The following is a 22863-nucleotide window of genomic DNA, read 5'->3' on the forward strand; positions in this document are numbered from 1 at the left end:
AATCCCGGCTCTTCATCTAGCTGACAAGACTGAGAATTTGCTTCTCCGTTAAGACCTTCAGCCATTTTGTCGTTATAAACCTAAAAAAAGTTCTTCTTCGATGGTGCAGCTTTCAACGCCAGCCATATTGGGAACGAGATTGACTTTTAGAGGGTTTCACATAACTTTTGACAATTTGATTACGTGGTTGCAAATCAAGTTTCGAACTTCGCAGCAGAGTTCGAAATCCCAACGCGAACTTCGCAACGTAGTTCGGAAACTTAAGCTTGCTGAAGCGGAGGTATAATTATGAATCCTGACCCAGCAAGGTAAGGCTTTACCAAACAACGTGAGGAAAAAAATTTAGATGACTGGCTACAAGGTAAAGGACCAACAGAAATCGGAAGAGATCTGAAACTCGACAAACAGTCCGTTTCTAGTATTGTTGACAACTTCGTTCGCAGAGGACATGATACGTCGAGGCGAGAAAGAAAGGAAACAAAATACGCTCCGCTCCAACTGATGATGTTACCTACTACGTAGAGTACTGCAAGCAAATACAACCCAGTGTTTATGGCAGCGTGATCCAAAGGAAACTCGCAGAGTGGTTAAATATGCCGACTGAACCGCTGTGACCAAGTGCAAACTTGTACATGTCAAACTTACTCTGCGTGTTTCTGTAGTCGATCGACGGAGTTTCGTTTTCCTGTACATGTACTTCCTTCCTTCGCTCTTTGGCTCTCATCGGTAACGGCTATAGTAAATCGACATGATATATGAGAAGAGCTTTCGCTCCCAGCGCGAGATCTTTAGTCGATTTGGTCTGATGTCAGCAACTTTAGTTAAAGCCTTGAAGTGAACCCCTGGGGGGGAGGGCACTCCCATACATGAGCTATATAGGTATGTGCCGCTGTGAAGGGTATGGTTTTCAAGCAGTTTAGTCTGGAATAGTTAGGTATAGAAATCAGAGAGTTTTGGTCTAGAAAATGGTAGCATTTGCCGGGAAACTGATTGGTGGTATGACGAATTAAGTCCAGTTAATAGGAATGCAGTCAACTCTCTCTTAACGGACACCTATAAGACGGACACCTGGTGATGGTCTCTGCCGTTTTTCAGTCATTTTACTGTAACCAAACTCCTTATAAGACGGACACCTCTCTAAGACGGACAACGGACACTTTGAAATCATTAACGGACACTTGAGAAGTGTTTTTTATACCATTTTTTATTAGTGAAAATACTTCCAAACTTCGCAAAGTTAGTCAGTGCCCTAAGGATACGTGTATACCAAGCTTACTAACCACAAACAATGACGCTTTAACGGATTACTTCTTTGCTTACGTATATGGACACTAGAGATATCGTTCTCTACCTACAGCATTACAGTCTGTAGAAGCTCTCAATTTTTGCTTTAAAAAGCAAATACGGTCCTTTTATTATTTTAGTCTTGTTGCAGTTAGCAAAGGTTTGTTGTACTATGCAAAGGTTTAGCTTTATTATCTCAAAAATACTGGTGTCATGTTACCTCGAGTCTCTACAGAGCAGACACTGGCACCTCTCTAAGACGGACAGCTGCGGCCGGTCCCGAAGGTGTCCGTCTTAGAGAGAGTTGACTGTAACACAGAAGAGAAAGAGGCTTTTTTAGACGTAAATAAAATCATCGCGGCATCGTTTTCCATTAAAACACTGATAGTGATACAGTTCTGAAAAATGTAAGTCTGGGATTTTTGGTGTCTAGTCTAGTATAGGGTTGCAAAAATTAGCTGAACATGGTCTAGTATAGGTTAAGCGCTTAAAATTCCCAGCGGCACACCCCACCCAAAAATATACAGGGTGCCCCCCCCCCCCTCCGGGAGGTGGACTGGTTTGCTACTAGATTTTGAAAAATGAAATCATAAGTTTTGTGGTCTAAATTGTCCCTAAACAGCGACATCCAATTTTCAAAATCTGTCATAGCTTATTATCCGATATTCTGACAAGCTAAATCTAAAGGAGTGAAGGTAAAAGTTAAACTTGTGGATAAAAGTGATGTAGGGAGAGGGTGCTTACGATATTTAAGGAATAAAACTTGTTCTGTTTAGAATTTTTTGTAATCTTTGGGATCTTTGTTTTGAATCTGGTTTTATTAACAAGTCTAGAATCACAAAAATGTGAATTTTAATCTCACGAGTACTGGTGATTTAACGAAACAGCAGTTGCAAGTTTATACCTATTCATTGTTTCTACACTCTTGTCTCTTGATTTTGCAGTTTTTATTTGAAAGGGTTGACCAGGGATTGCTCATAAGGGTTTTAAATTGAGTTTTGTTTGTATATGTTGAATTATTTTTATTGAGTTTATGCATTTTTTACTGATATCAGGTCGACAGTTTAATTGCCTGTGAAATTCTGTGCATACATTACAAAGTTTATATAAAGATGTTGGTAGTATAACAGAGATATTTCTTTTTCCTTTTAGATGCCGATTGAAAAAGTCCTTCGAGCCTTTGCAGAGGAAAATTTGGATGAAGATCAGTATTACCCAGTCTGTCACGGCCAAGCGGCAATGATAAAACCTCTTGGCCTTCTTGTAAAGAAACCGATACCAATTTACAAGCGACCATTTGCTAAAAAGCAATTGATTAACATTGCAGTATTGGAGAATTTTGTAGTGAAGGAAAAAAGACAAGAATTTACTGAGACCGTGAACTCGATCATTTCAAAAGATAGGGGGAATCTAAAAAAAGATGGAGAAGAAGAAGAAGATGTGGAGGAAGGTATCGGGTCGTCAAGGTAACATTGTTTTTTTTGCTGCTGTTGTTGTTGTTGCTGTTGTTGTTTTGGTAACAGTTGATTTTACTTATGTAGCTGTTCCAATTTCATCCAAATCATAGGCGCACAGGCACCTTCGGACCTGGGGGGGAGGGGGGGGGCGGAGCCTTAATTGCCAAAAAAAAGTGACATGCGTTGAGAGCTGAATATAGAAGCACAAAAAATGGACAACAAAAAGTGCATTGAAATAGTTGTGTGCAAATCTTGCTTGCTTACTTAAAGAAAATGTTAATTCTTTGATTGATTTCTTGGCATAACTCGAAGATGACAATGCGCTGTATTCTTTTCCTTCGGAAATATTTATTTAGTCATTCCAGTTAAGCAAAAGGTATTTTTGGGTAGCCAAATTACATTGTCCCCCCCCCCCCCCCTTTGAAAGTTATACATGAGCATGTGGAACACTCAGCATGAGCTATAGGATAAGTGGAGTTCGTCTAAATATAAAGCCAATAACTAACCACTAATGTCTTCGTCTTCTTTCGTTGTTCGAATTAGTTCGCAACACATGGGTAACCAACCTTTTATTGAACCGAGAAGTCCTGAATACTAATCTAATTTGCATTTGCAGTGCCCGTGTCCACTCCGAAAGGAGAGGAGTAGAGGGAAGAGAAGGGGAGGGGAGGGGAAAGGAGAGGAGGGGAGTAGAGAGAAGAGAAGGGGACGGGAGGGAAAGGAGAGGGGAGGAGGGGAGAGGAGAGGAGAGGAGTAGAGGGAAGAGAAGGGGATAGGAAGGGAGGAAAGGGGAAAAGAGGGGGAGGGGAGAAGAGAAGAGAAGGGAACAGAAGAGAAAAGAAAAAAGAGAAAAGAAATAAAAATAATGGTCCCGGGCTATTAACAAAAAACACGATATTTCTAGCTGAATGCTAGGCTGGTACTCGATGCAATTCACTTATCAAAAACCACAGGCACCCCATGCTCTATGGGAGATATATAGACCGTTTGACCTTTGTTCAGTGTTGTGTGAGTGTTGTAATATGAGCGTAACAGCGGCCGTTGCGTAATAGCGAAATTATAAGGATTTGTTTGGGAAATAACGATTCCTGCTTTAATTTAAAAATGCGAACTAGTTTTTAATAAAAAAACAACCCTACCTAAAGTCCTCTGTCCGTTGTTATTTCTCCTATGTGGTTTTTGGATAGCCTCCTACGCATACGTTCTTAGGGCTGGGGGAGAAACGCGTGACGAGTCCTAAGAACGTCTGCGTAGGAGGCTAGTTTTTGGAGCGATTTAGCGCGATTCCAGTGAGTCATTCAACAACTCACTGGAATCGCGCTAAATCGCTCTTAAAAACACTCAGAAGACAAGTAAACAGACAGAGGTCTTCACGTAGGTTTTTTATTAAAAAATCGTTATTTCCCATACACATCCTTATAATTTCGCTGTTACGCAACGGCGCCGTTACGCTCAGATTACAACACTCACACAACACTGAACAAAGGTCACACGGCCTATATATCTCCCATAGAGCTTGGGGTACCTGTGCAAAAACTTGTGTTTTTTGCTTTGCCGCATTCCGTTGTTATTGTTTCCTCCAACATAGCAATGTATCTGTTAAATTGGACGCTGCAAAAACTGTCAAAGTAAACGTCAAAGTTGAGGATGACCTCGGAGAGCTGGAACTCGGAAAACTAGATCAGGAATACTTTAAAGACCCGGATCTTCGGGAACTGCTCGCCAAGACAGCTTTGGATGCAGACAGGATGAAAGGCCTTAAAGATCAGAAACTGTATCTTATATATTCAGTGTTTTATAGCGAGCGACTTTTACTGAAAGGCAAGCGGAAACACGAGGTATTCATTGGGTGCATATTTTTCTGTGTGTGAATACCTGAATTAATGTATTTGTTCATCCGTTCAGAAATTTTCTAGCGAGGTATGAATCGGACGTTATCCGATAAAGCAAGGAACTATGCAATAGTTGTTAGGAGAGGGGCCCTGATTTAACCCAGGTGCGAGAAGAGAGAGTCAAGGATAACTTGCATGTCGCGTAGTTGACAAATTCAACTTGGCGACGAAGCGCGCAACTTACACAAGAAAAATTGTCGTTAACTGCATCCAAAGTCAATGAACATGTGCTAAATCATGGAACAGACAAACAGCCGACACACTCTAAATTTAAAAAGTTAAGTCTGACCACATATCACTAACCGCTTGAAAACTAAATTGTCCATAGATAGCACTATAATAACTATAAAAATAATAATGATGATAATAATAATAATAATAATAACAATAATAATTACAACAATAATAATAATAATAACGATTTTTTTAAAAAAAATATCACGCAATCATTAAAAATACAAGCACCGATAAAAAGGATTAAGAATTTAAAAAAAGCTATATAAAAAGGTACAATGTCTTTGTATAAGCGAGAATTGAAATCTTAAAATCATTTCTAATATGTAATTAATTTTTTCTGTATTTCAAAATCAAATTTTTCAAATGGTGATTATTAAAAGAAAAGAAAAGCTAATAAAAAAAATTATACGTATTATTCTCACTTCCAATATAATTTGAGAGTCTTTAATTTAGGGAAACTATTGGATTCGTGCTCGACCTTTCTCTATTTCTATATCAATGTCATTAATGTTTAGATTGTTCCTTCTCCTGATAGTGCGTGAACCTCTAAGGCATAGAAGCGCTGATCTCAAGATTGCAAACGAGACTTTGGTTCTGACCCAAGCGATAGTCGTATCGCGTAGAGTAGTCTTCCCCTTTCTTTATTGCCAAGAGTTCTGCTAGTCTGCTGTGGTATCGTCTGCATTCTTCTGCCATTCCTCCTGTAGTTGAGAATACTAGCGGAGTGAATGTCCCTTGCTCGATTTCCACAACTCTCTTTGCATATGAGCGCTTTTTCCCATTTTCATGCTGGCGATAAATTTGGTCTGGGCTGAGATCTTTTTATGATTCTGCGTTGGGGTGACAAACCCTCACGTCGAAAAAGGCAGAACTTTGTCGATCCCAAAACCCGCGTGCATGAATATCCAGGCGAGCGTCAGGCGCGTTATTAACACCTTTGGGCAGCATCTCTCCAGTGATTTCTTGTAAGACTGGTTCCACTTCAACGTCATAGCAGACCATGTTAAGCATTTCAGCTTCGAGATCGTGGACTTCATTATGTCGTTGTATAATGAAACCACCGCGTCTGCAGATCATAGCATGGTCGGTGTTTAAGACATCGCCGCCGACGCAAACCGATGGAGTGCCATTTATATCCCAGTCGTACCTCAGGTGGATAGCATCCTTAAATTCCCTCTTATTCAAAGTAAAATATCATATCCTTCAAAGGGAGGACCGTCAGTCAACTTGAGGCCCCTTTCTCTGTTGCAAGCTCAACAGCTCTTTTAGATCTATACGGAAGATCACTCTTAACATTCTCGGCATTGCGACTCAAGCATTGTTCCTTTTCCTTACGAGCTTCTTGTTGCAATGACCTTACTGTGTTGCCATCAGGTGACTCATGTGCTTGTGATACGATTTGTTCTACTAGTGGAGCAGTCACCTTGGTTAAGGCTGTGTACTCTGGCGATGCAAGTTCCATAGAATTGACTAGACCCAGTCCTCCCATGCGCACTGGCAGGGCCAACAGGTTCCGTTCAGTATCCGTACACGTACGACCTGTAAGTGCCGGTATAAGGGAGTCGGCTATTGCACGCTCTAGTGGCTCCAGGAGACACTCGACATCGGGTAGCGTTCTAAGAAAATACGTCCACCGATGCCGCAGACCAAAAGTAAAGGCTGCATAGCTTGCTTGTGGTTGTGATGAGGCGAACTCAGCAAAATTGGTGACCTGGTTTACCCAGTCCTCTACTTTCTCACCGACATATTCCTCGAGGTATGATCTTGATCCGAGAGCTGCTCCTAGGTGCTTCTGTCCCTCAGTAGTGATGTTGATCATTGTCTCGCCAAATACTTCTTTGACAGCCTCTTCTCTCTCGGGCTTAGTTATCAACCAGCACTTATTTGCATAGCGCTGGCCCACTCTCCAGCAATTCATCCCACCATAATAATAATAATAATAATAATAATAATAATAATAATAATAATAATAATAATAATAATAATAATAATAATAATAATAATAATAATAATCAACAACTTTATTTCACATAATATTTTTAAAAAGGTAACATGTGGATAAAAAGGTTCTAAAAATTAACTATAGCGCAAAACTATTTACAACAAAAGGTTCTATAACACAGTCGTTAAAATGAAAAGCAAAATATGTTAAATAGAAAATGAAGAAAAGCTGAGAAGCGTGTTGAAGCCACAAATGTAATAATTGACCACAAATGTAATAACGCCCTCAAATGTAATAAGGGTTTGACCACAAATGTAATAACGCCCTCAAGTGTCGTAAAGGCTTGATCACAAATGTAACAATGCCTTCAAATGTAATTGGTTACAGGTATCAATTAGAACAATTGAAACAGCTCATTTCAATTTCAGACCTACACTTGTGTAAGCCAATCATATTGCATTATTTATTTTACATTATTAATTTTCTGACTTGCAGGATTTTCTTTTTTTTCGGAAAACAGCGCTGTTTACTGTTTTTACTAGATGTTTTATGCAAATGAAATAATCTAAATGCTGAATTTCTGAAGAGGCGTTGTGTTCTATAAATCTGGTAACTTAAATTAACGAAGTACATGGTGGTGGATGCATTTCCTCTTTAGGTTTTTTCGGACGGAATTTTGAAAAGAAGATTTACTCTTTTGCGCCAAAATATCAGTAGCTGTCCATTCATCCCTTGTGGAAATTTTGAAAGGCCAACGGCACGTGTCCATGACTTTTGCTGTTCCCATGGCAATGCCATAATTACCAGAAGGTCTGGAAAAAATCTTCATTTTTGCATTTTTCTTTTTTTATTCAGTTGTTTTAACAACATTATTGTCTAATTTGCTTAATTTCAAATTCCATAAGCATTCTGAATTGATTTCAGACTTTCTATGAAAATGGCGAAATCCAAGATGGTGTGGCTTATGACGTCATCTGGCATCACGGCCCAAAATAACAAACAAAAAAACATGTCATCTTGTAGGGTAAGCCAAGGACCTTCTACTCAGCACAAAATGATTTCACTTGGCTTTGATAGAACAAAAACCTTGAGGAGGGGTTCCATTCACACCTCCCCCTTGTACCACGGAGGGAAAAGGAATTTGCTCTTACGTCTGAGGGTAAACGTTATATGCTATATAAGTCAGTTAAACTTTAAGGATAACTTATCATCGTCAGTGTTTTCTTTGTCAATTAAGGAACTAGACGAATGTGTTTTGCTTGGCTTACATTGTATTATTTGTGTATAGGTGACTGTATGTTACATACTATGGTCAATTAGAGCTGAAGTCTGATTATTAATTTTCTTGTTTTGGAATTTACAATTCAATTGGGCATATGGAGACTAATACCTGCAGAAAAGACTGAGATTGAGCAAAGGCTAACAATGTATCCAGGCTGAAAATAATAATTGCGTTTGATCGAGGTACACAAGGAACTCTATTTTTATATGAAAGTGAGTTTTTTTGGGGACCACACGTCAAATTCATTAGAAAAACAACATATGGGACTCTAGTGGCCTTTTTTATATTCTAACTTGTGAGGATATCGATTTCGTCATTACCCCCTTTTCACAGTTCGAAGTACAAGGTTGCCAAACGCCGGTTGCTAAAATGGCCAGCAATAGATTAGGTAGATTACTTAAGCTGGTAGAAAACGTCATATCGAAGTTATTAAAGTCTTTCCTTGCAAAGTGAATTCATACAAAAAGATAATCAATTCTAGCCACCTAGCTGTAACAGTTCTCATAAAACAAAAAGGAAATTACGTATACATGGCCGATTGAAGATATGAATCATATTTACTGTGTTAAAAACAAGATAATTTTTTACTCATGCTCATTCCCATGCTATCATTTGTAATATATTGGCTGCGGTCACATCTAGACTGCTAACTATAGTTAGGACGGCGTTAACTATAGTTAGCTATTTCGGCAATGTGACCGCGCTTCTGTTCGCCCTAACTATAGTTAGAAAATTTACGCCTCGCTGATCCAAAACAATACACACTAACTATAGTTATACCCAAGCAAGGTTCATGGGTTAGTCTTAAGTTTACAAACGAAAAGCCAATCAGAATGCGACAATTCTTTTCGCACGTGCGAGATGAACATAAATATGCAAAACAAAGCGTCAAGGGAAGGAAAACAAGAAAAACAACATGCCAAGAAATTGCATATCATCAATGTTAGCAAAAATAACGCTTGAATTCTTCGGTTTCTAGCATCCTTACTTCATTTTATTTTCTTCAACGCCGAAATGCCGTGCAAAAATAGAAAAAATAGAGGAACAACTGGACACAAATAAACAACAAGGGGCTCTCATAAACTAATTTAAATACCAAATTATTCACAACCTAATCAGAACTGCATTATTAACTGCATTGGTGTGATCGCAAAGACGACAGAAAGCACTAACTATAGTTAGGTATGACGTCACGTAACTTGAGACTAACTATAGTTAAACTTTAGTTACGTCGTAGATGTGACCGCAGCCATTGTTTTTAGCACTAAAGTTTTAAATTCATATCATCGCACCACTGTGTGATAAGTTGTTATTACATTTGTGGTCAAAGCCTTATTACACTTGAGGGTGTTATTACATTTGTGGTCAATCCCTTATTAAATTTTAGGGCGTTATTACATTTGTGGTCAAATATTACATTTGTGGCTTCTACAAGCGTTTAAAATTGGAATGAGCGATTTAAAATGCAAAGGAAACATAATGGTTACATTGTGCGTTTGATGTAATCTGGCGTACGCGAGTAGCAATCAAAAACAACAGGAAAACTATTTAAACTATTTACAATACACACTTTCTGCAATTTCAACGTCAATGTCAGTGTTTTTAATGTCTCGTTGAGGTCTTCTTCGTGCCCTAGAGCCTTTTAGACAAATGAGTGCAGATCTTAATAATGCAAATATTAAAACAGGCAAAGAAATAGCGGAGAACAAGGGAACGGAGATAAAACGAGCAGACGAGTGTACCTACTGCAGTGAAGGTGAGTACAAAACTGCAGTGTTTCCGTCATTTAATATCTCTACGTTAAGCTTACTTTATACGCAAAGTAAGCTTATACACATTTTACTTGCTTTCGCCACTAAGCATTTGCTTGTGACATGAACAATGTTGAAAAATACTACTCGTTAAAATTCAGTTTTACCAGGCTTTACTGATCAAACAGGAGGATTTGATTATGTAAACAAATAATTATTGGGCCTTCGACAAAGAATATCACTTCAACACATCTCGAAGAAAATTAAGCTCACGATTTTTAAATGCTTGTGATATGATTCTTTTGTTTTAGAGTGCTGGAAGAGCAGCTGAGATGAGAATGAAAGTGATGTCAGTTTGCACGAAGCACCTGGAATTTCGTTAACTCCGAGTGAAATAGATCGATTCAGTGCATGCAGTTTATTGATATTCATGATGGAGGTAAAATTTCTGTTCATTTAATCAGAGTAAATAAACATCAGTTTCATTGCTTAGCTCTTTCATTCCCAAATATATTAAAGAATCTACTTGTCATGTAGTTCTGTTCACTATTGAGTGTTCATGTGGATGACATATCTGAGTCCCGAATGATTGACTTATAAGTTCAACAATTTTGAGGTTTGAGAAACCCCCAACCCTTTGGTTCTGTTTTGCTGGTTTCATTGAGCTCGAGAATGTCAACAGTAAATGTTATATTTGTACATGTACCTGTCATAAAAATTCCTAATCTTGTTGTGGAACTTGGAAAATGCACACAAGGAAGATTAATGACTTTACTGAAAACTGGAATTTTATGAGTAAATTCATGCCATTTTAGACACTGTATACAGCTGTGTATGCAAACTTTAATACATTGACTATTATTATTACAGTGTTGAATGTGTATCTTTGAAAATCCTAGTATTACTGTTAAGAGAAAAGCTTTTAGGATGTGGCAATGTTTTTCCTATGCGTGTACATGTATATATAGGGCTAGGGGGGAGGGGGGTGGTATGTTTAAAAGCCATTATCCTTTAATTAAGAGGGGGTGTAAGGGTTTGCAGTGATGTTTTGAGTTTATTAAAATATTTAGTTGACTTCGCAGTTATCAGTGTGATACATCTCTGTTAAATATCTAATGGATCCTTTCGCATCCAGTGGTTTTGCTTCAGTTAAACAAGCTTGAAAATTGTTGTTAAACAATTTTAAGAGGGGTTTGCTCTACGGACCGACTAAGGTATGCAAGATAGCAAAGACCGATTTTCCCAAACTTTGCCAGAATAAAGGCCTCAGTAAACTAGTTCTAAAAATATAAGTTTCGGATCCTTAAGAATTTTTTTTATTTTTTAGTAGAATTTTTAATATTTTGCCCGTGGCGGCACGCTAAATCAACGCCGAAATAGCGACTTTTGTGGAAGCTGTTATTCATATATTAAAAGCTTCCTAGAAAAAAATTACCAAGGAACTTAAAACCTTTCATTTCCTCTGTCTATAAGTGGTGTTCAAATTATGTGGAACAAAAACTGGAATTTTTAACGGAATTTTTAAGTTTATACATTTTGACAGTCGTAGCAACAGCCGAATTTTGCCTAAATTCACGGGTCAAAAATTCACTCTGGTACACGACTTTACCCTTTAAGACTATACGCCGTAGAAAGAGAAATTTCCCATCTACAGTTTCCACGAAAAAAAAAATTGGGATAAACGAAACGACGAATTTTGAAAGCGTTTTGAAAATAGGTCACTCGAGTCATATGAGTGACCTTTCGACCTTCCGTGTCAATAACAACAACTAACGGAAGGTCTTCAAATGTTACGTTTCTTCGTTAAAATACGTGTAATTTCCACTTTGTTGCATGCTTTTAAATAAAAGGAAACCTGGTTTTTTGCGGTGGAATTGCTTATTTGCTATGTTGGCGAATTTGTTCGAAACTTTCGCGAGAGTTTTGAAATGCGAGCTTATCTTCTGCTTTGAGCGGTTCCGGTACGTTGATTACCAAATTATACTTTCGAATCTGCTTTCAACGAGAATGTGGCATCTACAACGAAGTAAATACCAAATCACTGAGCAATATAGAAATATTTCTTACCTTTATGATTTTTCCTAGTCCAGAAACCACATTATTCGTACCAAAATACGGAGCGAAATGCCTCTTCACGTCTTCTTGTCGCACGCGACCATGTTTCAATGTAACGTCCATGTTAACGATTAACTTGGCAAAACCGCATAATTCAACAGGAAGTACAGTTCACTAAGGCTTTCTTGGTAGTGCAGCAGCGCATTTTCCCGATCTTACTTTGACATCTCAAATACTCGACGCTGTCAGCTGTGTTCTGAGATGTGATGTGAATGTGCAAAGCTAGACTGGATAACTCCAATTCACCCCGGAAGTGGCGCGGCCACGAAGCAAATTTTCAACTACCGATTATACTTGCTGTCACTCCAGTGCAGTTCATTTTGACAGAAACGACTGTGCCGGCTTTTGCTTATGGCCGCGTGTGAATATGGACAGATTGCAGGGGGAGAATGTGGTCCTAGTGTGGACAATCCGGCAAATACGAATAGTGTCGTCATTGCTAAATGTACCAAAGACATACAAGGACATCTACGTGCATACGACGTTCGAGACGCTTCTATAGACTCGGAGCCAAAGCTATTACTAGCACGAGCAGGTATGTTGTAGTTTTTCGGATATGTTAGTAACTAATAATTACCCGCTTAGTTTTATTCTCAAGCATCCAAGACATGTATGATTCTCGTGAATCTGACTAAAATTTAGAACAATAAAGTGAATACGAAGCAGGTGAAGGCACAGTAATAATTAATAATTACCAACAATAAGCATAACACTTTTACTGATCTTTACTTTTATGTAAGATTAAGTAAGGTCTGCATACAAAAATAGTGGACCATAAATTACACCCGGAGCCTATCTTGGTTCCCGTGGCATGGGTAGCCTAGGATGGTAGTCCAACAGAGGGTTATCCCCATCATTAGAGAGGTTAAGCATGACGTTTACGGCAAACGGCAAACGGCAAACGGCAAAACTGAAACTTTTGTCGTGTCTCTTTAGTCGTGTGTACAGTGGAGTGAAATTATTTGTATTTGCAATGAATAGTAGGAGACATTATTCCATTTTTGTGTGCTTTATTTACGGATTAGAAGAAAAGAACTCAAAATCAGAAGTTATCTTTGCCGTTTGCCGTCTGCCGTTAACGTCATGCTTAACCTCTCTATTAACTCGCCGGTACCCAAGGTAGAGAGAGGAACTGTGAGAGTAAAGTGTCCTGCCCAAGAACACAACAGTGACCCCGGTAAGGGCTCGAACTTGGAGCGCTCGGTTCGGAGCTACTAACCGTTGGGTCACCGCGCCTGGCAGGTGCATAGCGACTTTTAAACGTGGAATTGAAGCGTGACGAATGCGTGACAAATGCGTGACGAAAGTGGACTATGTTTCTAGTACCCAGTTTCCTTTTGGCTTAGCTCACAAAAGAAGAGAAATAGCTTACTTAGACTGTAGTGAAAGGATACAACATATGAATGCAGTGACGTGTCATCAATGGTAAAAACAATTATCAAGAGAATATTGTCAAATGTTGTTAAGCACAGTGCCTTGATTGTTTTCTTTTAAAAAGGCATTTTCAATGTGGGCGAAGATCATCTCAAACTCACAATTTGCCCAAGACACCGCGACAAGTTTGGCATCAGATGGCGTTCAAATAAAAGAAATTGTGCCGCTCCAAGTGGATGGTCTTCGCATGGGAAGTCAGTATCAGGAGTAAGAGGAATATCTCTTTCTCATGCCAAACTACTCCACCATTTAACTCAAGTACTGCTTCCTGTAGGCTCACGTAAGTTTTCAGCCATATAACACGTTTACACGTTTGATACTTTTTGTTACTCCATATTAAACCGAAATAAGTGGTAGTCTTGGTCAAAATCCGTCCGTTACGCATTGATTAATACACAAAATAAAAAGTTGCTTTTTAACTATATTGAGACCAAATTAAGCCCCGAAGGGTTTAGAAAGATTATTTTCCAGAGCTGACCCCCCTCTTATTCCAGGGCCTGGATGATCGGGGGCCCCACTTAGCTGAAGGTCTGGATCGGCCACTGACTCAGCACGAAACGGAGAAAAACGAATAAGAACAAGAAATCAAAGATTTTCTAGTTATACATTCTAGCTAGGTAGAACATGAAATCCAGCCATTTTTTAACTCCTTAGGAATATGCACACAATGTCGAAGAAAGCTGGAGGAGTCATCTCCTATAGAAAGCACTGCCCAAGAATCTGCAATTTCACCTATCGAAGATCAATGTGGCCCAGAACTTGAAGAGGACATATCAGAGAATATCGCAAAGGTAAGTAATATGCATCAGCTACAGAGGAGGTTACTCATTGCTGATCTTAACTATGGTCGCTGCTGCTGCCGCAACTCAATGTTTTTTTTTTTTTAAATCCACCGGCCAAGTTATTTTCTACTAACTCATCTTCACTTGTACGCAGTAAAGGTTATCATTCAAGCTATTTTACTTGCTGGCATAGCCATATGGATTGCCTTTTTATTCCCAAGTGAACATAATTTTTTTCTGTTTAAAACACAGAGAGCAGATGCAGCTAGTTCAGAAGTCATGCAACAACTTGGTGACTCAATCTACCACCTCAAGATAGAAGACTATAGTCCGTGCCAGCCCGACTCTCAACTTGATGACTCAATCCGTCACCTGACGATAGAAGAAGAAAATCTGTCTCAGCCTGATTCTACACTTGGCGATTTAGTTTACCAACTGAAAACAGAGGAGACTAGCCTATATCAACCAAACTCACAGTCGGCAAGCAGCGAAACTTCTAGCGGCAGCGACACACCAACAACCAGCCTGACCACGAAACGTTTACTACTGAATGATTTCTTACGTTCATGTGATACTGATACTGTCGGGCCATACAAACGGCGTTGGGAGGAAGCTACCGTACGTACGAGAGCTAACCATGTATCCAAGGCGAAGTCTGTAATTGTGGCTGGCCTTAATGTTATCGCCCCAGGAGATGCAGGCTACTTCTGGGAGGCCGTAAGAAATTCCGGGTCAGTCGAAAAAGAACTCGGTATTGGCGAGCCTGAGGAGCGAAAATTTCTTGTTGCTCTGGCAGAGTCTTACGAAAACGCATCATCCTGGGAAACAAGACGTCAAATATTGTCAATCATGGCGGACCTCACAACTTTCAAACACATCCAGAGCTACATCCCAGGCCTTACCGAATACCGGTTCAAAATGGCAAGACAGCATTCTCTTCAGTATGGGCGTGGAGTCGAAGTACCCCGAGCAAAAAGTCCGAGAATGAGAGTGGAAAGAAAACAGCTTGACCACTTTTTAACTTACATAACGAGTCCGCATGTCATCCAGGATATCCCGTTTGGGCAGCGATACCTACGCCTCTCCTCTGGGAAGATACTAGAAACACCAAATGTCATCAGGACGATGATCCCCAGCAGACTAGTAAAGCAATACCAGACTTACTGTGTGGAAACAGATTTCACTCCATTCAGCCCGGCAACTATGCTAAGAGTCTTGTCGGCCTGTGCGGCTACTACCAGGAAATCCTTGCAGGGTCTGGATTACGTTGCAGCAGACGGTGCGAAAGGTTTTGAAGATCTGTGTTCAATGGTGGAACAGCTTAAAGAAAAAGGGGGACTGGACAGAGAGACTGCTAAAGGCTGCGAGATATCCCTGAAGGAAGGGAAGGAATATTTGAAGGCTGACTATAAGGTAACACAAATTATTATTTTTTATTTTGTTTTGTTCTGTGATGCGCTTTTCTCTCTTTATTGCTCCCACTTTGTCGTTACGAAAAATGTTTTGATGACCACGGCTGGAAAAGAATATGTCTGGTATTCATTATTGCACCTGCCTCAACATTTCGAAAATACTCCCAACCCCTACTCCGAAATTCAGACGGAAGCCAAATATTTCCCAATTATAGGATAAGCATTACTAAAGATGAGCCTACGGGCTAAGATTGATTTACTAGCATATTCTTTTTCAAATATTAAACCAAAACGTATTTGTTACGCACATTTAAATCCAAAGATAAGCCACACCTTTACCAATCCCCCCCCCCCCCCACCTTTATTTGAGCGCCAGCGCTTTTGTCACTTTATGGTTTTTGCTCAGTCTCTTTTCTACAGGTGCATTGTAAGCAACCAAATTGGAAGTGGATGTTTTATTCATACAAGTTACCTTATTGGTACTAAATTTTGCGATTTTGCGAGACAATATTTCGCGGGATTTTCTTTTTGCGATTTAGTCGCAACGTACGTTAAAACTAGTAAAAAATATATCAAAAACGTTAAAAATACGTTTCACGGGTCTTTAATTCGCGATTGTTTGAGAATCGCGAAAATTGTGAAATTATAGACCCGCGAAATTAAGTAACAATAAGGTATGTAAATTGCGACTCTTTCTGTTTTAACAGGTGCACATATCCGAGTGCTGCTCTGTTGCAGACCATTGTAGCAGCTATGCCCTTAGCGACAGCAAGAACAGTGAGCTGAGTTCCTTGTGTTCCCACGACCACAGTCTCAAGTGTTCGAAGTGTGAGAGTATCAGTGAAGTACTTTGCTGTATCGAACGATATTTAACTAAATCAACGCTTGCGCCCGAGGAGGCGGAAGACTTCTCTTACATACATAGTCAGGCCGTCCAGGCAATCCAGGCCTGGAAAGCACACCAACTCAGAACTGTTAAACAAGACACAGCACGAACAGTGTGTTTAAGTGCTTTGGACGAGAGCAATGTCATGATAACGCTAGATTGGGCAATGAAATTTCTCCCACTCAAGTACCGAGAGACCCAATCTGACTGGTATGCAAAGAGAGGCATATCATGGCATATCAGTGTCGTCGCAAGAAAGATGAATGGGTGGTTTGAAAGTCAATGTTTTGTACATATCGTGGAAAACGCATCACAAGAGACAACTGATGTAGTGCGTATCTTGGAACACACCTTGAGATCACTAAAGGAAGAAAATCCCGAAGTCGGCACTGCCTCCCTGCGTCAGGATAACGCTGGATGCTACCACAGCTCTGGCTTAATAGCATCATGCCCTCTCATGAGGGCTAATACGGGGATAGATGTTAGCAGAGTGGACTTCAGTGACCCACAGGGGGGAAAGGGGGCCTGCGATAGGAAGGCAGCGACGATTAAATCTCACGTACGCAGGTACGTGAACGAAGGGCATGATGTTCAAAACGCCCAGGAATTAAAAACGGCCATTTTGTCGCATGGAGGAGTTCCCGGGGTCCGCGTTGCCGTTGTTGACGCTACTGTAGCTGCTCGCGCACTACCTGAAGTTAAACTCGATGGAATAAGCATGCTGAACAACTTCGAGTTTTCAAGAGACACAGTCAGAGTATGGAAGGCATTTGACGTCGGTGAAGGAAAGCAAATCTGCAAATCAAAAGTTGAAGGTAAAAAAAATGAAAACAGAAAGAAATAAACAATAAACAGTGCGCAACTAACGATCAACTTCGCGTATTACACCCAGTAAATTTGTTGCAAGACATCAAATACGTCTAGTTATCACAAAACTAAGGCAGCTGAGAGAGCCGACAAGCGAAATCAAGAAACCAGTGTGCTTTATTTGTGGTAAAAGGTTATCTTAGTCCCTGGGTCTTTTTTGTATGTATCTTTTCATTCTTGATTCACTCTGTTAAAGTGTTTATGACACGAAATCTTTATTTGCTTTTTTCTTTCGTTGATATGCTTAAATATAGGATTGATAGTTAAAATTTGTCCCAAAAAATTTTCCGTCATTTTTTGCCTCCGAAATGTCGCACTCTCGGCCATCTTAAAAATTCATCAAACAAGTAGACGTCACAAAAGTGACGTGACGTACCTATTGTCATAGCGGCGCGGCCAAAAGGTTCGTCACGTCAGCTTTGTGACACTACTTGTTTGATGAATTTTCAAGATGGCTGAGAGTGCGACATTTCGGCGGCAAAAAATGACGCAAATTTTTTTATGGACAAATTTTAACTATGAATCCTTTATCGCAACATATCAACGAAAGAAAAAAGCCAAGAAAAGATTTCGTGTCATAGACACTTTAAGCTTAGGGTATAAAATTATGCGGGATTTTAGTTTATTTTAATACTTAACCATGACATTCCTTTTTTATAGTTCCTGACATTCTGAAGAGTTGCCGATTTGACTGCCAGTTCTCTCCTGGTGGCTTCGTCCGCGCTTCCCAAGAAAATTCAAAGAAGCCATGCCTTGATGAAACGTTTGAAGAACAAGAAAACGACAGTGGTGCGGTGGAAGATTCCAGCGTCCTGTTTTCCTGCCCAAATGAGGGTTGTGTAAAGGTTTATCAGAGGTATTCAAGTCTGGAGAAGCATATGTCCTTTGGCAAATGCAAGATGTTGCCAGAAAAAGAGACATTGCTTGACAAAGCAAAGAAGTCATACCACATACTCCTTCAAGAAGATGTCAGTTCCGCAAAAGCACTAGAAACAACTGAAGTTGAGGCGACGGAGGGAGCAAGCTTACCCCAGGGTTGGGCCTTGAAAACAGCCAAAAAGCCCAAACGATTTAGTGAAACTCAAAGGAAGTACTTAGAAGACAAGTTCAACCTTGGGCAGGAAACTGGTCACAAACAAAACCCTGAGCAAGTTTCTAAAGATATGCGATTTGCAAAGAAAGCAGACGGGTCGAGGTTGTTCTCCAAAGACGAATTCCTAACTGCACAGCAGATACGGTCGTTCTTTTCAAGAACGGCAGCTAAGTTGCGCAACGCTGTGGCAACTTCCGACGAAGATATTAGAGCTGTGGAAGTAGAGCAAGAGTTTTGCGATGCCCGCCAGGTTGTACTGGATGACGTGCAGTTACGACACCCCATTGTTTATGACAACTTAAACCTGTGTGACATGCACAAGAAGGGGAGAATGAAAGCATTGAGTATAGCTATGCTCAGGACTGTTTGCGAGTTCTTTGGCGTTTCCACGGACGGATTCATCGCAACCCGCAAAGCGGAATTTCTTTTCTCCTTAGAGGAGATTGTAAAGGGGTGCAGCTGTTGTAGCAAATAAGACAGCAGTCATGTTGAGGTCTGTTTTCTAAGATTGTTAAGTGTATAGTTTGTTGGCTTAGGCCGGGTGAGATTGTGAAAGGGTGTATAGATTGTTGACTAAGAGGAGATTGTAAATGGGGGTGGCTCTGAGTAGAGATTATGACACCTGTCAAATTGTCATCTGTTATCACTTGAATTGTATAGCTTGTCCACTAAGGGTAGTTTGTAAAAGATCATGTCTCTAATTAGAGAGTAAGACACCTGTCAAATTGTCATCTGCTATCATTTGAATTGTTATAGCTTGTTCGCTTGCTAAGGGTAGTTTGTAAAGGGGCGTAGCTTTAAGTAGAGAGTAGGACACCTGCCAAATTGTCATCTTCTATCACTTAAATTATAGCTTGTTCGCTAAAGGGTAGAAGGGGTGTGGCTCTAAGTAAAGAGTACGACACCTGTCAAATTGTCATCTGCTATAACTTGAATTGTGTAGCTTGTTCGCTAAAGGGTAGTTTGTAAAGGGGTGTGGCTCTAAGTAGAGAGTAAGACACCTGTCAAATTGTCTTCTGTTTTCATTCAATTGTATATCATGTTTGCCAGAGGGTAGTTTGTAAAGGGGCGTAGCTTTAAGTAGAGAGTAGGACACCTGCCAAATTGTCATCTACTATCACTTAAATTATAGCTTGTTCGCTAAAGGGTAGAAGGGGTGTGGCTCTAAGTAGAGAGTAAGGCACCTGTCAAATTGTCATCTGCTTTCACTTGAATTGTTATAGCTTGTTCGCTAAGGGTAGTTTGTAAAGGGGTGTGGCTCTAAGTAGAGAGTAAGACACCTGTCAAATTGTCTTCTGTTTTCATTCAATTGTATATCATGTTTGCCAGAGGGTAGAAGGGGTGTGGCTCTTAGTTGAGAGTAAGACACCTGCTATCACATGAATTGTATAGCTTGTTCGCCAAAGGGTAGTTTGTAAAGGGGTGTGGCTTTTAGTAGAGAGTAAGACACCTGCAAAAAGTCATCTGCTATCACTTGAATTGTATAGCTTGTTCGCCAAAGGGTAGTTTGTAAAGGACGTGGCTCTAAGTAGAGAGTAAGACACCTGTCAAATTGTCATTTTTTGTCATTGAACTGTATAGGTGTGTTGGCTAACGGGATTGTAAAGGGGTGTGGCTCTTAGTAGGGAGTAAGACACATGTCATATTGTCATCTGAATACAATTGGCTAGCTTTTTGGAGAAGTAGCTGGTTGGTTTAAGGAAATTGTAAAGGGTAGTGCCTGTAAGTAGAGGCTTAGACATTTGCCACATCTGTTTTCCACTTGAATTGTACCAAACAATAAAGATGTTTCATTGTGGATCTATACTAAATGCACGTACAATGTAGGATGGTATGTTTTATACCGCAGTTTCTTAGAGCTGAATAATGTCGCATGGACGATGGAATTTGCCTGTAAAGTTTAACATAATTTCAATAAGAACGTCAAAAAAAAAAAAAATATACTAAATACACATATACCTATACATTCGCTTACTATATAACTATATTTTCAATTACCGTTTAATGAAGTCGATCAATGAAGCAACTTTTACTGTGCTCAAAATGCTCACGAAGTTTTTGCTTTTGTGTATAATATATATTTTTTAATTGATTAGCAACCTTTACGTACAGCTGGGTGGCCTGTGGCTTTACTTTACAAATCGTTAACATTCCTAAAAGACAAGCAAAAGACCACTTCTGTTGACCGAGAGCGTCGAGAATTTAAGATGCCCAATTCAAGTAACACCGGGAAAACGCACTGCTGCACTACGAAGAAAGACTCAGTGAACGCTGCCATAAGCAAAAGCCGGCACAGTCGTTTCTGTCAAAATGAACTGCACTGGAGTGACAGCAAGTATAATCGGTAGTTGAAAATTTGCTTCGTGGCCGCGCCACTTCCGGGGTGAATTGGAGTTATCCAGTCTAGCTTTGCACATTCACATCACATCTCAGAACACAGCTGACAGCGTCGAGTATTTGAGATGTCAAAGTAAGATCGGGAAAATGCGCTGCTGCACTACCAAGAAAGCCTCAGTGAACTGTACTTCCTGTTGAATTATGCGGTTTTGCCAAGTTAATCGTTAACATGGATGTCACATTGAAACATGATCGCGTGCGACAAGAAGACAGGAAGAAGCATTTCGATCCCTATTTTGGTACGAATAATGTGGTTTCTGGACTAGGAAAAATCACGAAGGTAAGAAATATTTCTATATTGCTCAGTGATTTGGTATTTACTTCGTTGTAGATGCCACATTCTCGTTGAAAGTAGATTCGAAAGTATAATTTGGTAATCAACGTACCGGAACCGCTCAAAGCAGAAGATAAGCTCGCATTTCAAAACTCTCGCGAAAGTTTCGAACAAATTCGCCAACATAGCAAATAAGCAATTCCACCGCAAAAAACCAGGTTTCCTTTTATTTAAAAGCATGCAACAAAGTGGAAATTACACGTATTTTAACGAAGAAACGTAACATTTGAAGACCTTCCGTTAGTTGTTGTTATTGACACGGAAGGTCGAAAGGTCACTCATATGACTCGAGTGACCTATTTTCAAAACGCTTTCAAAATTCGTCGTTTCGTTTATCCCAATTTTTTTTTCGTGGAAACTGTAGATGGGAAATTTCTCTTTCTACGGCGTATAGTCTTAAAGGGTAAAGTCGTGTACCAGAGTGATTTTTTGACCCGTGAATTTAGGCAAAATTCGGCTGTTGCTACGACTGTCAAAATGTATAAACTTAAAAATTCCGTTAAAAATTCCAGTTTTTGTTCCACATAATTTTGACACCACTTATAGGTAGAGGAAATGAAAGGTTTTAAGTTCCTTGGTAATTTTTTTCTAGGACGCTTTTAATATATGAACAACAGCTTTCACAAAAGTCGTTATTTCGGCGTTGATTTAGCGTGCCGCCACGGGCAAAACATTAAAAATTCTACTAAAAAATCAAAAAATTTCTTAAGGATCCGAAACTTATATTTTTAGAACTAGTTTACTGAGGCCTTTATTCTGGCAAAGTTTGGGAAAATCGGTCTTTGCTATCTTGCATACCTTAGTCGGTCCGTAGAGCAAACCCCTCTTAATTTAATCTGTAGCATTTGACTTTTTTCATGGTTATCATGAGTTGCAGAGTTTGCAGAGCCACAGACACAAAAAAAAGAATGTGGACAAGGACATGTTTGGGTGTCGTCATGATGCTATTTTCAAGAGACTAGTAAATAACATGTAAATTAAAATCTAGAAAAGCTGTTAACGTATTTACAGTGTACTTCAGAAAACGACGTCTTGATTGACCTGTCGCTTTCACATCTTTTAAGATGTAACAAGGGCATTATGCAGTGATCTTTTCAAGAATATGCAGCCAAAACAGTAACAGCAGAAATGAGTGGTAGTTTAAAATAGATATTTTCAATGTTTTGCCTGGTAAGAAACCACACGTGACCAAGCTAAAATCTGTTTGGCCGGTTAACATGACCTGCCAGTGTACAAATATTTTGAGCCCTCGACTACACAGGACTTACATGTAGTTATCTAATTATATCATAGGATCTTTGGTTGACCTTGGTGGAGGTAGTGGAGTTACAAAGCAATGTAATAATTTGAATTTGGATTGGTAATACTGAAACTGGTGGTACTGTAATTCTAAAGTATAGAAGTTTAAAATTGTGATTGCAAGCAATATGCAGTACCAATTTCATTCTTATGTACTGTATGCTGTGTACAGTTTATAAGAACAGCTATAATTTTAAAATTAGTGAAATATTCTAAAGCCAGAAAAAATTTGCAGTTTCCATAAGGTACCATGTAGCAACCAAGTTGTGACTCATTTGCTCACTTTGCGAACTCAATGAAGAATGGGCAATGACTCCACAAAAATGTGGACAATAATACATACAATTTTTTGATGTTATGATGCTATATGATGTTATATTTTTTTTCTTGCATAGTTTT

General features: G+C 39.5%; 2 protein-coding genes across 2 annotated transcripts in view; both read left to right on the forward strand.

Annotated features, from left to right (window-relative positions):
- The window catches only part of LOC144642850 (uncharacterized), a 51831-nt gene that overhangs the window by 2291 nt on the left and 26677 nt on the right, over positions 1–22863 (forward strand). The window lies entirely within an intron of this gene.
- On the forward strand, positions 12312–18909 carry LOC144637735 (uncharacterized). The gene is made up of 6 exons (XM_078496815.1): positions 12312–12495; positions 13459–13674; positions 14049–14185; positions 14429–15589; positions 16296–17289; positions 18002–18909. The coding sequence occupies exons 1-6, from the start codon at positions 12312–12314 to the stop codon at positions 18907–18909; spliced, it is 3600 nt and encodes a 1199-aa protein (XP_078352941.1).

The sequence above is a fragment of the Oculina patagonica genome, chromosome 2 (genome assembly GCF_052425735.1).
Source record: "Oculina patagonica isolate OP01 chromosome 2, crgOcupat, whole genome shotgun sequence".
Lineage (NCBI taxonomy): Eukaryota > Metazoa > Cnidaria > Anthozoa > Scleractinia > Oculinidae > Oculina > Oculina patagonica.

Coding starts and splice junctions, on each gene's coding strand:
- LOC144637735 (XM_078496815.1), top strand. CDS start 12,312: ATGGCCGCGTGTGAATATGGACAGATTGCAGGGGGAGAATGTGGTCCT. Junction 12,496..13,458: donor GCTATTACTAGCACGAGCAG/GTATGTTGTAGT, acceptor TCTTTTAAAAAG/GCATTTTCAATGTGGGCGAA. Junction 14,186..14,428: donor TATCAGAGAATATCGCAAAG/GTAAGTAATATG, acceptor TTTAAAACACAG/AGAGCAGATGCAGCTAGTTC.